Source organism: Balaenoptera acutorostrata, chromosome 13, assembly GCF_949987535.1.
Source record: "Balaenoptera acutorostrata chromosome 13, mBalAcu1.1, whole genome shotgun sequence".
NCBI classification, from domain to species: domain Eukaryota; kingdom Metazoa; phylum Chordata; class Mammalia; order Artiodactyla; family Balaenopteridae; genus Balaenoptera; species Balaenoptera acutorostrata.
Genome location: NC_080076.1, coordinates 27,605,815 through 27,620,472, shown reverse-complemented (window position 1 = coordinate 27,620,472; position 14,658 = coordinate 27,605,815). Strand labels below are relative to the sequence as shown.

General features: G+C 39.9%; 1 protein-coding gene across 7 annotated transcripts in view; it reads right to left on the bottom strand.

Moving 5' to 3' along the window:
* The window catches only part of PIAS2 (protein inhibitor of activated STAT 2), a 94,211-nt gene extending 82,862 nt beyond the window's left edge, over positions 1 to 11,349 (bottom strand). For all 7 annotated transcript variants that reach the window (XR_452464.2, XR_003621962.2, XM_007197204.2 and 4 more), the window contains exon 1: positions 11,158 to 11,349. Coding sequence is in view for 4 of the 7 variants with exons in the window: in XM_007197202.2 (XP_007197264.1) it covers positions 11,158 to 11,181 (24 nt within the window). In the remaining 3 variants the exon portion in view is untranslated. The remainder of the gene's footprint in view (positions 1 to 11,157) is intronic.
* Between the last annotated feature and the right edge of the window lie 3,309 nt (positions 11,350 to 14,658).

The window sequence follows — 14,658 nt, the reverse complement described above, 5'->3', positions numbered from 1 at the left end:
TACACACATAATATAGTTCCATTTATATAAGGTTCAAAAAATAGGCAAAACTAGTCTAAGATGTTAAAGTCTGGCCAGTAGGTATCTTTAAGAAGGAAGAGGTTAGTCACTGGGAGAGGACTCAAGGGAACTCTCTAGGGTGCCAGTAATGTTCTATTTCCTGACCTGCATATGGTTATATTGAGAAAATTCATCTAGCTGTACTCTCATGATCTGTGTACTTTCTTTCTATACTTATGTATGCCCTATAGCAATAAAAGTTTGTTTTTACAGAAGCTGTACAAAGTTACAGTAATTAAAACAATGTGATGGTGCGGTTAGACTAAGAGTCTAGAGTCCAGAAAGTATAGATAGATCCAATTGTATAACAAAATCAGTAAGAAATAAATTTTTTTTTAAAAAGACCTAGTACAAACATGGGCAAAAGAAATGAATAAAATCTCAGAAGAGGGAAGAACATGTTAATCAGCACAGTAAAAGATGCTCAAACTCATTAGTAAAAGGAAAAAATTGAAAACTAAAAGATGATACTTCATACTCACTGGCAAAAACTTTTAAAGCCTGATAAAAGTAAGTATTAGCAAGAAAGCTAAGGAATGAAAACCTCTGTATTCCTGGAGGGAGCAAATACTGATACAATCCTCTTTGGAAAATAATCTGGCATTATCCAGTACCATTGAAGATGCGAATATCCTTAAGTCCCAGCAATGCAATGCTACTCCTAGAGTTTCTACAGTGAAACATACTGTATTAAATATCCACATTAAATGAGATCAATAAAGACTACAAATAACATGATATCAATGCAGATTAAGTTTGTTCACAGTTTTATTTATTTATTTTGCATTTCAGAGCTTTTTGAATTTCAGAAGTGTAGATAAGGAAAAAAAAGGAAACTACACAAATTTCCAACAAGAATGGATAAATTTGTATTTATACAATGGAAACTCAAACACAATGATAAACCAAAACACCCCAAATACATACAGCTTTGTTCAATTTGTATAAAATTTAAACACACAAAAACAAAAAATTTGTATATATAAAATGTGTGATTTATATATATATAATTTTATATATCTATATAATGTGGATGTGATCAGGGAAGGGCACCCTGCTGACCTAATGAACTATTTCTTAACTTGGGTGGTGAGCACATGTATGTTTATTTACCTACATCTTACCTGTTATAAACAACCTTTTGTACCTATTGAACAATTTAAATATTTAAACATTTTTAATTAGCATGATATACCCAAATACATAAACCACTATTAACCATTACCAATTCTGAGAAATGACTCAAGAGAACTTTTTGAAGGAATTAGTATCCTAAGAGAGTTCAAGGACAGGTTGCTATTTTTAAAAAAAGGGAAGAAATAAAGAAAAAGAGGATAAAACTCTTGTAAATCAAAAATATAATTACTAAAATAAATTCTATGGAAGAGTTCTAAGTCAAGGAAACCTTCCAGAATGTAAACAAATAAAATGTCAATCTTGGAAATCCGATATTCACCTGTCAAGAGTCTCAGACAAAATAGGAAAAAAATTATCAAAAAAATAGAAGATAATTCCCCAGACCTGAAGAGCCTTAAAACCGAAAAGGTTCCACCAGAAGGAATGAAAAAGGCCCACAACTAGACACATTTCACAACACCAAAGATAAGATCACCATAAAGACTGTAAACAAGGTTACCACAAAAGATAACGATCAGATTTGCAATGGATCTCTATCAGCAATATTGAGTGTTTTAAATTCCTAAAGCAAAGCTTTCAACATTCAAAACGAAAAACTGTATTACCAACTTATAATTCTGTACCTAAACTTTCAATCAGGAACAAATGCAAGCCATTTTCAAACATTCAAGAAATTAGAAAGTTTATCACCAGCATATCCCTTCTAAAACAACTACTCAAGAGGGGGTGGGGGGGAGGAAAGGATTGGGAGCTCCGGATTAGCAGATACCAACTAGTATATATAGGATGGATAAACAAGGTCCTACTGCATAACTCAGGGAACTATACTCAATATCCTGTGACAAACCAGAATGGAAAAGAACATGAAAAAGAATATATACGTATAACTGAGTCACTTTGCTGTATAGCAGAAATTAACACAACCTTGTAAATCAACTATACTTCAATAAAATTTTTTTAAAAAACTACTCAAGATTATATTCCAGTAAAATCAAAAAGAAGTCTAAAAAAGAGAAAGACATGAGATCCAAATAACAGACTTAACCCAGGAGTGCAATGTAATCGCAGGATGACAGATGTATAGCAAGATCCAGAAAGCAAGCTGCCCAAATTACAAAAAAAGGTTGAGAGCTCCAGAAAGCCCATCTTCAAGAAAAGTTCAATGGCTACAAGATGAAACCACATTGTACTGGGTTGCCAAAAACTGCCTTCAGGTTTTAAGTAAAAATAAAAGACACATTTTTCATTTTCACCAGCACTTTATTTTTTTTAATTTATTTTATTTATTTTTGCCTGCGTTGGGTCTTCACTGCCACACGCGGGCTTCCTCCAGTTGCGGCAAGGGGGGGGCTACTCTTAGTTGCGGTGCGTGGGCTCTAGGCACACAGGCTTCAGTAGATGTGGCACCAGGGCTCAGTAGTTGTGGCTCGCAGGCTCTAGAGCTCAGGCTCAGTAGTTGTGGCACACGGGGCTTAGCTGCTCTGTGGCATGTGGGATCATCCCAGACCAGGGCTCGAACCCATGTCCCCTGCCTTGGCAGGCAGATTCTTAACTACTGTGCCACCAGGGAAGTCCCACCAAGCACTTTATTGAACAACATATTCACCCTTTTGTTCCACTACCTTCTGCCATTCTTCAGGCAACTTCATAATTCCATCTTACCAAAACTTTTTATCTTTTTAAGCAAAGAACTGTTCCAGATGCCTTTTACAGTCTTCCAGGGAATTGAAATTTTTTCCGTTGAGAGAATTTTGTAAAGACCTAAATAAATGGAAATCTGAAGATGCAATGTCTGGTGAATACAGCGGATGAATCAGAACTTCCCAGCCAAGCTGTAACAGTTTTTTTGCCCGGTCATCAAAGAAACACGCGGTCTTGCGTTATCCTGATGGAAGATCATGCGTTTTCTGTTGACTGATTCTGGATGCTTTTGGTGGAGTGCTGTTTTCAGTTGGTCTAACTGGGAGCAGTACTTGTTGGAATTAATCGTTTGGTTTTCCAGAAGGAGCTCATAATAGAGGACTCCCTTCCAATCCCACCGTATACACATCACCTTCTCTGGATGAAGACCGGCCTTTGGTGTGGTTGGTGGTGGTTCATCTCCCTTGTCCCAATATCTCTTCCATTCCATATTATTGTACAGTATCCACTTTTCATCGCCCATCACAATTTGTTTTAAAAACGGAACGTTTTCATTACGTTTAAGTAGAGAATTGCATGCAGAAATATGGTCAAGAAGGTTTTTGTTGCTTAACTTATGCGGAACACAAACATCCAAGTGATTAACATAATCAAGCTCGTGCAAATGATTTTCAGTGCTTGGTTTGGGTATTTTAAGTATGTTGGTTATCTCTCACGTGGTATAACATTGACTGTTCTCTATTAATGTCTCGATTTGATCACTATCAACTTCACCTGGTCTACCCGACCGTGAAGCACTGTCCAGTGAGAAATCTCCAGCGTGAAACTTCGCAAACCACTTTTGACATGTTCGATCAGTCACAGCACTTTCTCCATACACTGCACAAATCTTTTTTTGTGTTTCAGTTGCGTTTTTACCTTTCTTGAAATAATGAAGCATAATATGGTGAAAATGTTGCTTTTTTTCTTCCATCTTCAATATTAAAATGGCTATACAAAAAATTCACCAATTTTGATGTCTTTTTTTAAATGCACGCTGATATGACAGCTGTCACATACAAGCTAACAAAATTGTTTCGAATGAAGTTAAAGATAACTAAGTGCTACCAGAGCCATCTTACGGAAAAAAAAGAAAGAACCTTTTGGCAAACCCAATAATATTAAAGTTTAAAAATGATTTCCATGAGCTCTCCACAATCATGCAGGGCTTTATTGTATTTCTCCTTTAAGGAGCCCAGGTTTAACAACACAGAGGTTCTCAACAGCTCCGCGCTACTTGGCTCTATAGTAACTAATACTTATATCAGCACACATATTACAAAGGCTGGTTATTAGTATTCAATTTCTAGAATCTTCCCGTAGAAGCATAGAGAAGTTTAGAAGAGTTATAAACCATAATATAAATGCTATAAATCTTGACAACGTAGTATCAATAGAAAATGAAGGCTAGAATGGGGAAGAAAGGTGGAGGCTGGGAGAAACAAAGGGAAAAAGATGGGTGCTAAATCCTCTTTAAGACTGGGAACTAAAGAGAGAGTATCTAAAACTGATAGGTCAAGAAAGAGAAATTTAACTGCTACAAAAAGTTTAAAATAATCAACAGCAGAATTAGGAACAAAAATGTAACTGGTAGAAATCAAAGTGCTAGGGCAGGTGGAAAATGAAATGACCTAAATTTCTTATCTACTAGAGAGTCAAGCAACAGATACTGTTTATAGAGTTGAAAGAAAAATCAAGATATAGAAAGACACGCTTTATTTTTGAGTTTTGGAATTAACCTAAAAAAAAAAAAAAAAGAAAAACTAAGGAAAAAAATCCACATTAAAGGCAGTTATATAGATTTAAGAAATAACTTTTACTTTTCTTTTTGGATTTTTCTACATTTTCATTAAAAAAAGAATGAAAGAAAAAAAAAGATGAAGAAAAGAATAAGAAATTTTAAATATATTATTAAAGCCATTACCAGATTGGGGGGGGAAAGGTCAAACAATTTGTCTAAGGTCATACAGTTGAAAATCATGCATCTCCAATGCTAATATCAAAAAAAAGCCAAAGAACAAACAAAAAAAACATACCTTCTGTGGCATAATCTAGATCTGCTTTTTTACTGACTTGTATGAATAACCAAATGGAGAACTCCGAATGTCTATGTTAAGTTTATATTGTTCTCTGCAAAGTCACAAAAAAAAAAATCTTATTCGTTTCACACCATTTTTCCAAAAAGTCTAGGGAAATGACCATGTTACTAGTGGGTTCAAAATGAACATTCATAGAGGATAGTTTGGACTATGATACCAATTGATTCCGCATCACTTTTACTTCAACTTCAATTCAACTGTGAATTTCTTAAATTCAGATTCCTGAATAAAAACAGACTAGCTGCCAAGACAACTCAATGGGGAAAGAACTGTCTTTTCAACAAACAGTTCTGCGAAAACTGGATATCCACATGCAAAGGAAGCTGTATCTCTACTTCACACCATAAACAAAAATTACCTCAAAATGGATAAACAATCTAAATATAAAAGTTAAAACTATAAATATTAAGCTCTTAGATGAAAACAGGAATAAATCTTTGACATTGGATAAGGCAATGGTTTCTTAGATTTGACATCAAAGGCATAAGCAACAAAAGAAAAAACAGATAAAATTAAAAACATCTGTGCTTCAAAGTACACAATCAAAAAAGTGAAAAGATAGTCCATAAAAAGGAAGAAAATATTTGATACCATATATCTGACTAAGAACTTGTAACTGGAATATATAAAGAACATAAACAGTAATAAAAAAGCAAACAACCCGGGCTTCCCTGGTGGCGCAGTGGTTGAGAGTCTGCCTGCCAATGCAGGGGACACGGGTTTGAGCCCTGGTCTGGGAGGATCCCGCGTGCCGCGGAGCAGCTAGGCCCGTGAGCCACAACTACTGAGCCTGCGCGTCTGGAGCCTGTGCTCCGCAACAAGAGGGGCCGCGACGGTGAGAGGCCCGCGCACCGCGATGAGGAGTGGCCCCCGCTTGCCACAACTAGAGAAAGCCCTTGCATAGAAGCGAAGACCCAACACAGCCAAAAAAATTAAATAAATAAATAAGTCAGGAGCTCTTTAAAAAAAAACCTAACCCATGAAGGAGTTTAAGTCCTTATTGTTTAAAAAAAAAAAAAAAAAAAAGCAAACAACCCAATTTAAAAAACGGGCAAAAGGTCTGAATAGATATTTCTCCAAAGAAGATATACAAATGGCCAATAAGCACATGAAAAGATGCCAAACATCATTAGTCATCAGGAAAATGCAAATCAAAACCACAATGAGATAGCACTTCACACCCACGAGGACAAGGATGCGGAGAAAGCAGCACCCTTATACACTACTGGTAGGAATGAAAAATGGTGTAGCAGTTGGAAAAGAGTTGGGCAGTTCCTCAAAAACTTAAACAGAGTTACCACATGACCCAGCAATTCCACTCCTAGTTATATATCCAAGACAATCGAAAACATATGTCCACACAATACTTATACACTTGTAGATAAATGTTCACACCAGTCAAAAAGTGGAAATCACCCAAATGTACATAAATTCATAAACGGATAAACAAAATGTGGTATATTCCATACAATGGAATATTATTCGGCCATAAAAAAGAATGAAGTACTGATACATCTACAAGAATGAACCTGAAAAGATTATGTTAAATGAGAGAAACCAGACACAAAAGGCCACATGTAAGATTTTATTTCTATGAAATGTCCAGAATAGGCAAATCCATAGAGACAAAGTAGATTAGCAGATGCTGAGAGCTGGGGGAAAGAGGGCATAGGGAGTGACTGCTAATGAGCATGGGTTTCTTTTGGGGTGATGAAAATGTTCTGAAATTCAATAGTGGTGATGGTTGTATAACTTTGTGAATAGACCAAAACCACTTAATTGCACACTTTAAAAAGCTGAATTTTATGGTACGAGAATTATATCTCAAAAAAAAATCTTTTTTTAAATAGACTAGCTAAGATCCAATCCGGAAAAACAAAGGCAAAAATGCTGAGAAAAGAGAAACATTTGGAGAATTTGTTAGAAAAATGCCACCTTTATCAGAAAAGATATTCATGTTTACCAGAGGGAGGGTGCAGACCTAAGGAGCAAACAAACACAAAAATGTCTACCACAGCTAAGAATCTCTTGGTTTACTGACTATAAAAAAATTATCTATTTCATTTTAAATTAAATATTTGGTTTTGAATGTGCTTTCATAGACATGATCTTAAATGAAGTCCTCCTGGAAATTTAGTTGTATCCACTAATAACAGCTTTGAATTATATGGTGAATTCTGTTAACATCTATCATATGTATTAGTCTATTTCTTTGCCCAATAGTTGGCAGCTTGGAGGGATGAGGACCTCTAACCTCAACACTCCCCTTCCCCATTAACTTCCCATTCTCCCTCTGTATCCCAACAGCACCCAAAGGTACCAGGATGGCAAGTAAGGAACCAAACCCTCAAGCCTTCTAGGCAGAAAGTCTTCTGTTATAGAATTATTTAAGCCTCTTATTAGATCTTCCGTGTCTGGCTTACCAGTATCTATTAAGAAAGTTACTATCACTGGCTCTTCCACTAGATTCCTGCACACACATTCACTCTCATTCTCTGACACGCACAGAGATAATAAACTCTCAATGCACAAGAGAAAGAGGATGAGGAATACAGGAGAGAGAGCCTTAAAAAAAAAAAAAAGTTAGTACAGTAGATCCCCCCTCCACTCCCACACTTGAGAGAAGAAGGAAGAGTGGATTAACCAGGTTAAATTGTAGCAGCGACCTTTTTAAGGACTGCACCAGTAGGAGTATTGAAATTATGCAACTGGAGGAGACAAGGGTAGAAAAGCCGCTCTGGTTGAAGAAGAGGTGAGGGACTTCAGACTCCAACTACTCTGCCTCTCTTCCACCACTGTGCTTGGCACTGCTAGAGAATGTTTTGGAGGAAGAAAGCAGGGCCACAGTGACAGAGGCCTAGGCCACCAGAATGCATGAGCTTGTCCCAGGTTAATTCAATAGTTAGTTAATTCACAAACTAGTTAATTCACAAACTCCTAACAACATAAATGTTTTAAACAAGCAACCACTGAACTGAATAATTTCTTCTCTAGCACCTTGAAAGCTTCTAATACCTAATGCACTACTGTAATCATCTTTGACTATACAGCCCACAATTTCCCTTCACAGAGAACTTATCCCTTCCTTTCCCTCAACCCATCAGGATGATCTTGTGAGTCAGGTTTGTATGATGTGACTCTAACCTCCTGGCTATAGATAATTAGGACAGAAGTGGACCCTCACCGATCCACTCTCCCAGAAGAAATGAAGAGAGGTGTGCTGGTATTCTACTGGTCACTTGAACTGAAAGCAGCAAAGTGTAGGGATGCCATATTCTGCTGTGACTGGACAAGATCTCTGGTACTGGCCCACAGGGCAGTCTCAAAAACTGAAATTGTCAGGCAGCCTCTTAAGGTTCTACAGGAGTTGCCTCGTCAAATAACTCCCCTCCCCCGAGCAAAGCAAAGGCACAGGAGTCACTGAAGCACAGTGAAGATGACCTTTCCCAAAATTCCAGACCTCCAGTACAGGAGACTCCAGCACTAGCCAGCAGTGACCTGCTCTGGTTATACGGGCTCCTAGGAAGTGGCCCTGAATGATAACGGACAAAGATAAAGGAAATCCTCTCAGCGGCATTATCAGCAGCCAAATATGTGGCATTCAGGTCGGCTGGCCATTTCTTCTACTGCCAAGAAGTTAGCCAACAAACCAATGCCCGTGATTTTTCCTGGTCCTTCAATTTACTTCAAAATATATTCTGTAGCAGAGACCATTTAGAAAACCCTCGATGTTTCTTCCCCTTTTCCTCCTTTCTAATTAGATTTTTATTCAGTTGTCCAGTTTTTCCTACGATATTATATATCATATAAGCAGGGTATTGTTTATCATTCAATTTAGTTCATAAAGTGCAGGATGGTAGCTAGGAGCACCACGTGGACCCAAAGGAAACTGAACAGAGCAGTACAGCTTAGACTCGAAGGAGCATTCACTCTAAAGCTAGACCTCTGAGGTTAAAAATCTTCCAGTATTGAGCTGTGTGATCTAGGTCAGGTTATTCAACCTCTCTGTGCCTTGATTTTTCACAGAATTGTTGTGAGAACTAAATAAGTATGTATGTAAAGTGCTTAAACCAGGGCCAGGCATGTAATAAGCACTTTCTTATAATGGATATCTGCCATCATCATCATCATCACGATTTGCAATGGGGAGTGGGGAGAGCTACAGCACGTCTTTAAGTGTAGAGGATGCTACTGAGCAGGTAAGGCAAAAACGGAAGTGGAGAACTCTTTCAGCATTTGCACAGCCCATACCCTTCCCGCCTCTGAAAACTCTCCCCAGTTAGTCTCCTAACGTGAACTATGGCAGAGGAGCCATCTTCTAGCAAGTGCAGGGAGAACAAAAGACAGCTGATTTACAGAAAAATATGATGAAGCTGACCCACAAAACAAAATGGGAGGGAAGAGAGAGGGGTATGGGATGGAGGGAGTGGGGAGGGAAGGGGGAAGAAGGGGAGACAAAGAAAGAGAAAATCTTGGTTTCCAACCACTTTCCAGTTCCTGATTCCACTCCAACCTAAGCACTGACTGCCCTTTCTGCCCTATACCAATAAATAAACTCTTCACTTTTTATTAAGCTTTGACAAACAACAGAAAAGTCTAACACAAGCCTTGGAAAACTTTTCATCAACAACAACAAACATCTTAGAAGAGGTAAAGTTATATAATCCGTTACTACACAAAAACCAAGACAATACTGCAGATAAAAATAACTACAAACTTCAGTATTCTCAACCCATCCTAAACCTAATGCATGAATTTACACAGGTGAGGCTCAGGCCTGGTTGTTTCAAAAGCTCTACAGGTGTTATAACCTCTACAGCTGAGGCTCAGACACTAACACCCTTACACTTATCAATATGAACACCCTTTACCTACTATCACAGTTCTCTGTATAAACTAGCATAGGGCATAAAATGCATTAATATACTTTTCTCTTTACTGGGAATTAAATAATTTTTGAAACAGCAAGAGAGAAAATGGCAGGCATTATTCGAACTGAAACAATTTACCTTTAGATCAGAACCATGAATACGTTCCTTTGCTGATGTTCACCAAACCAGCCAGGTAACCAGACAACATGCTTCCCCCGCATCCCACCCCTCTCCAAAAAACAATAATAAACATACAAACTGAATCTTTCACCAGACTTCTCTTCCTTCTTATTCAGAAACAGTAATGCTAACAACACGTCTATGGTTGTGCAAACTGATTGCAGTTAACTTAATTTCAAGTTCCTATTCATCCCTTTTTTGAAAGACTTTTTTTTTTTAATCAGGGTTTCCGTCCTTAAGTATCCCATTTATGCCGCCAGTAATTCTGCGATCCATAAAAAAATCTGGCTCGTTTATCACAATTTTGTCTCAGTTGAGGGCGTTGAAGGTTATGACCCCACTGGAAAAATATCTTTTCCGTTCTAACCCCAACACAGCGCATTTCAAACCTCTACTATACAAAGGTTAACAACAATAAAGTTGTGATCTTGTTCGAAAGGCTAGGGAGAAAAAATTTTCAAGTGCAAAACGAGTTCACAAACCTCATGACAACACGGACTTTGCGGAGTTCTTACCATGGCACTAAGAAAATACCAAGGTTTAAGACCGATCATTGAAGGTAGGGTTCCCAAAAGACCACGCTTCTCCCCAAGATGTTGAGGAAGCACTGGTGGGAGGAAGGGGCCTTTCTCTTGACAGATCTGACTAAGCGGTAGCATCACCCACAGAAGAGAGAGAATTCCTAAAAGGAACTTCACGTTTCAGAAGACAGCCTCCCACCAAGTGAGTAGCCCGTAGACTTAGGAATCGACAGACACGTACACCCCTCACGAAGGTGGAAAAGCAAATCCTGCTTCCCACCTCACCCCTTAAAATAAACGGGGAAGTTGGGTCCCCACGAGCCCCTCCCGAGAGCGGCCCCGAAGCCCCGCGCCAGGTGTGGGGACCCACCGACCGGCTCACCTGGTCCCCAGGCCCGCCACCACCCGGTGGCACGGGCTTCCTCCGCCGCTTCGCTCCCCTCCCCCGCCCGCCCGGGCGCCCGTTCGAACGCGGGCCGGGGCTCGGGGCTCCGCCAACCGGTCCGCGCGAAACAAGAAGGTGGCGGCCGGCGACGCTGCGGCTTCCCCGCCTCGCCTACCCTCCCCTCCCCCGCGGCCTCCGCTCTCCACTCCCACGCCCCCGCTTACCCTCAACTCCTCGAAATCCGCCATTTTATACCACCCGCGGGCGCCGCCGCCGCTGCCGCCACAGCACCCCCTCCCGCTGCCGCCAACGACACCGCCGCCACAACGGCCGCCGCCGCCGCCTCCAGCACCATCCTGCACTGGGAGCCGCTAAAGACGCCGCGGCCACCGCCGCCGCCGCCGCCGCTGCCTCCGGGCCCGTCACGTGACAGCCGCCGGAGCTCCGCCCCCGGCGAGCGCGGCCCCGCCCCCCGGCGCCCCGCCCTCCCGGCCGGCCGCTTTCCGCCAGCGTCTTCCGCCAGCGCACGAGGCCTGCGGCTCTGGCCTAGCCTGAGTCCCCGCCCCCTCCCGCCGTCTGCCCACCTCCCGCACGCCTTCCGGCGCCCGGCCCTGTTGCTGTGCAGCCCTCAGCCCGCGGGTGCCTCCTCTCCACGGCGCGGAGGCCCAGTCCCTGAAGCGTCCTCGCGACTGCAGCGTTACCCGCGGGACTGGAGGAGGGCCTGGGCTGGGGGAGGGACGGAGAGGAAGAAGAGATGGCCGGGACTTGTGACGGGAACATTTACAGTGCCCTTCCCGACGGTGGCTGTGGACGGAGGGAGCACCCACAAATAAAGGCATCCCCCGGAGTAGTTGTGGCGGAACAACCTAAATATGGGTGTTGGATAAGCTATTGTTCTGATCTAATGGGGCAAGGTTGGTGAGACCTCTTTGGGTTGCTAATATCCTCAAGAGTACTAACCTAGCTGGCTCTTTCTGACTTTGAAGGGCGACTGAATGTCAAGGACTGCAGAGTTGAAAGGGTTGGGGAGGGGGGGAAGTTGGAGAAGTGAAATAGGAGAGTGCCCAGAAGGGCCCTGATAGAAAGTCGAGGGGTCAGGGAAATAAGATAGCTGGGAAAGATGAAATGTCAGAGGAAGAGAAGATGGAAGGAAGTTTCACAGCACTCCTGACTTGCTGACAAAGGATGAGAAGATGCTGAGTTAAGCTGGTCAAAAAATTCGCTGGACCAAATCCAGGGTTTAAATTTCCTTGAAGAGGTGGATGGAATCCATTTAAGACACCTAATGTTGATCCCTGGGCCAAGAATAGTTTACCACTACACTTCTTCGCCTAACTCCTGTTCATCCTTCAGCTCTCAGTTTAAGTATCACTTCTTCAGAAAGACCTTCCCTAAACCCACATGCCCCCACTTTAATTCAGATCCCTCTCTGACTGCTCATAGGATCTGAATATTTCCTTCCTGATATTTTTCCATGGTAATTACGTAGGTCTTTGTGTGATTATTATATAAATAATTATCGTTTAACTTTTTTTCTTAAAAATGTTTTTAAACCCGCTAGACTATAATGACTGACAAATGCCTGGAAAACTGTGGGCCTCTTATTGGTTTAATGAGTAAAAGAATGAACAGTATCTAGAGTAGGTTCTAATTCTGGCTTTCCGCCATTAACTTTAGCTTGGCTTATTCTTGATCTTGGCTTATTCTCCTTAGACCTTGATTTCCACCTCAGTAGAGTTTAACATTGTTCAACAGACATTAAGTGAAGGCCAATGTGAGCTAGGATCTTCAGGGGAATAAAGATGAATAGAATACAATACAGCCCTTCCACCAAGGAGCTTACAACCCATAAGAAGCACCATGCATGAAATACTGAGTTTACTTTCTAAGCACCTGTTCTGTTAATCCTTTCTCTGCCTGTCTCTGAACCCATCAATCCTCTTGATCTCAACATCTCTCTTTTCCTTTCCACTGATTTCTTCCTCTTTCCCTATATCCGTGTTCAAGCCTCCTAGATAGTTTCAAGCCACCTTTCTTCTTTTGCCAAGCACACATCTATTTTAATCACATTTCTTTGCTCCTTTACACTTTACCTTAACCTTTACTGAAACTATACAGTATCAAAGAAAATGAACAATGAATTTATCTTTTATATTCCCAATTTTTTAGTCTGGAATTTTTAAATACAAACAAGAGTTGAAAGCATAACACAATGAATATCTGTATACATTCCAACTAGATTCAACAGTTATTAGTATTTGAACAATTTTTATTAAGGTATAAATAACATATAGGTAAATCCTCCTATTTTAAGTAAACTCTTCAATTAGTTTTGAAAAATGCTTATCAAGATACAGAACATTTTCATCACCCCAGAAAATTCCCTCCTGCCCCTTCCCAGTCAAACCTCCCACCAGAAATAACCAATGATCTGATTTCTAATACTGTAGAGAGAATTTTAAAACGAGGGAAACTTATTTTAAAATGCTATTATAGCCTCGATGCCAAAACCAGACAAAAATTAATTTTCCTATCTAACTTACAAGCAGATTTTATGCCAGTAATGCAAGGATGGTTTCACACTAGCATATATGTTAAAGAAATTGGTAATTTGATACAACTCAGCAACTAAGAACAACCAAAAAATCTGGATTTAGAAAATCAGAAGCAAGTGCCAAATGTAAGGAGTTAACCAGTCAAAATCTTAGAAGGCAGTATTCTAGGCAGTTAAACTGGACATTTATCCTGAGACATTTGACAATCCAAAAGTAAAATCTATAAACTGAGCTATGACTTTTGCAGGTTTGCTGGGCAAGAGAGACATAAATCTAAATCTAGTGCCACAGAAGACGCAAAGTCCAATAAACACCCCCCATATTTAATACAAGATCCCGTAGGGTAAAGATAAACCAGAAATAAATCAGCACTTCCACCAATTGCGTTCAGGTTTTATAGCAATCAGGAAATCTCACTCCTTGAATACTGAATAAACAGATCCTAGAGTGGTACTCCACAGACACTGGGCAGAATCAAACAAAAATTCTCTCCAGATGAAGATATCATTAGCCCAAACCTCAAATTAACCTACATAAAATTTTACAAATTAAATGACCAAACATAATCAAAAATCAGAAAAAGACTGCAATAAAAGCAAGCTTACACAAATAAGTAAATAAACAAACCTTGAAAAAATAATCTAATAGAAACTCTAGAATTGAGATGTTTAAGAACTCAACAGATAACTTTATAGGTATATATGTATATTACACATGGTTTAAGAGAGAATTAATAACCAGAACATGTTAGAAGACTAGAATGAAGCTCAGGGAAACAAAAAGATGGAAAATGCATAAGAAAATATTAGAGACAAATTTGAGACAGAAGATAATGCTGGAAAAGTCTAACAAATGTTTAATTGGAGTCCTCAAAGAACAAAAAACCAAAATGAGGCAGTAGCAATATGTGACGAGATAAAGTTTGAGATTTTTCAGACTGATAAAAAAAATCACTGTAGGTAAAGGATTAACAAAACCTTTTCCTTTCTACATAAGAACTTGACCTTCAGTTAATTTTCTAGCTCTGTTCACCTGGAAACATGATAGAGGTTTATGATAAAAATGACCTCTGATTAATAAATTGCCTCTGGACCAGGAGGAACTATAAATGGTCTACATTTATAGACCTGATGGGGATACCATACTTGGGACTTCTCTGAGTGAGTTAAG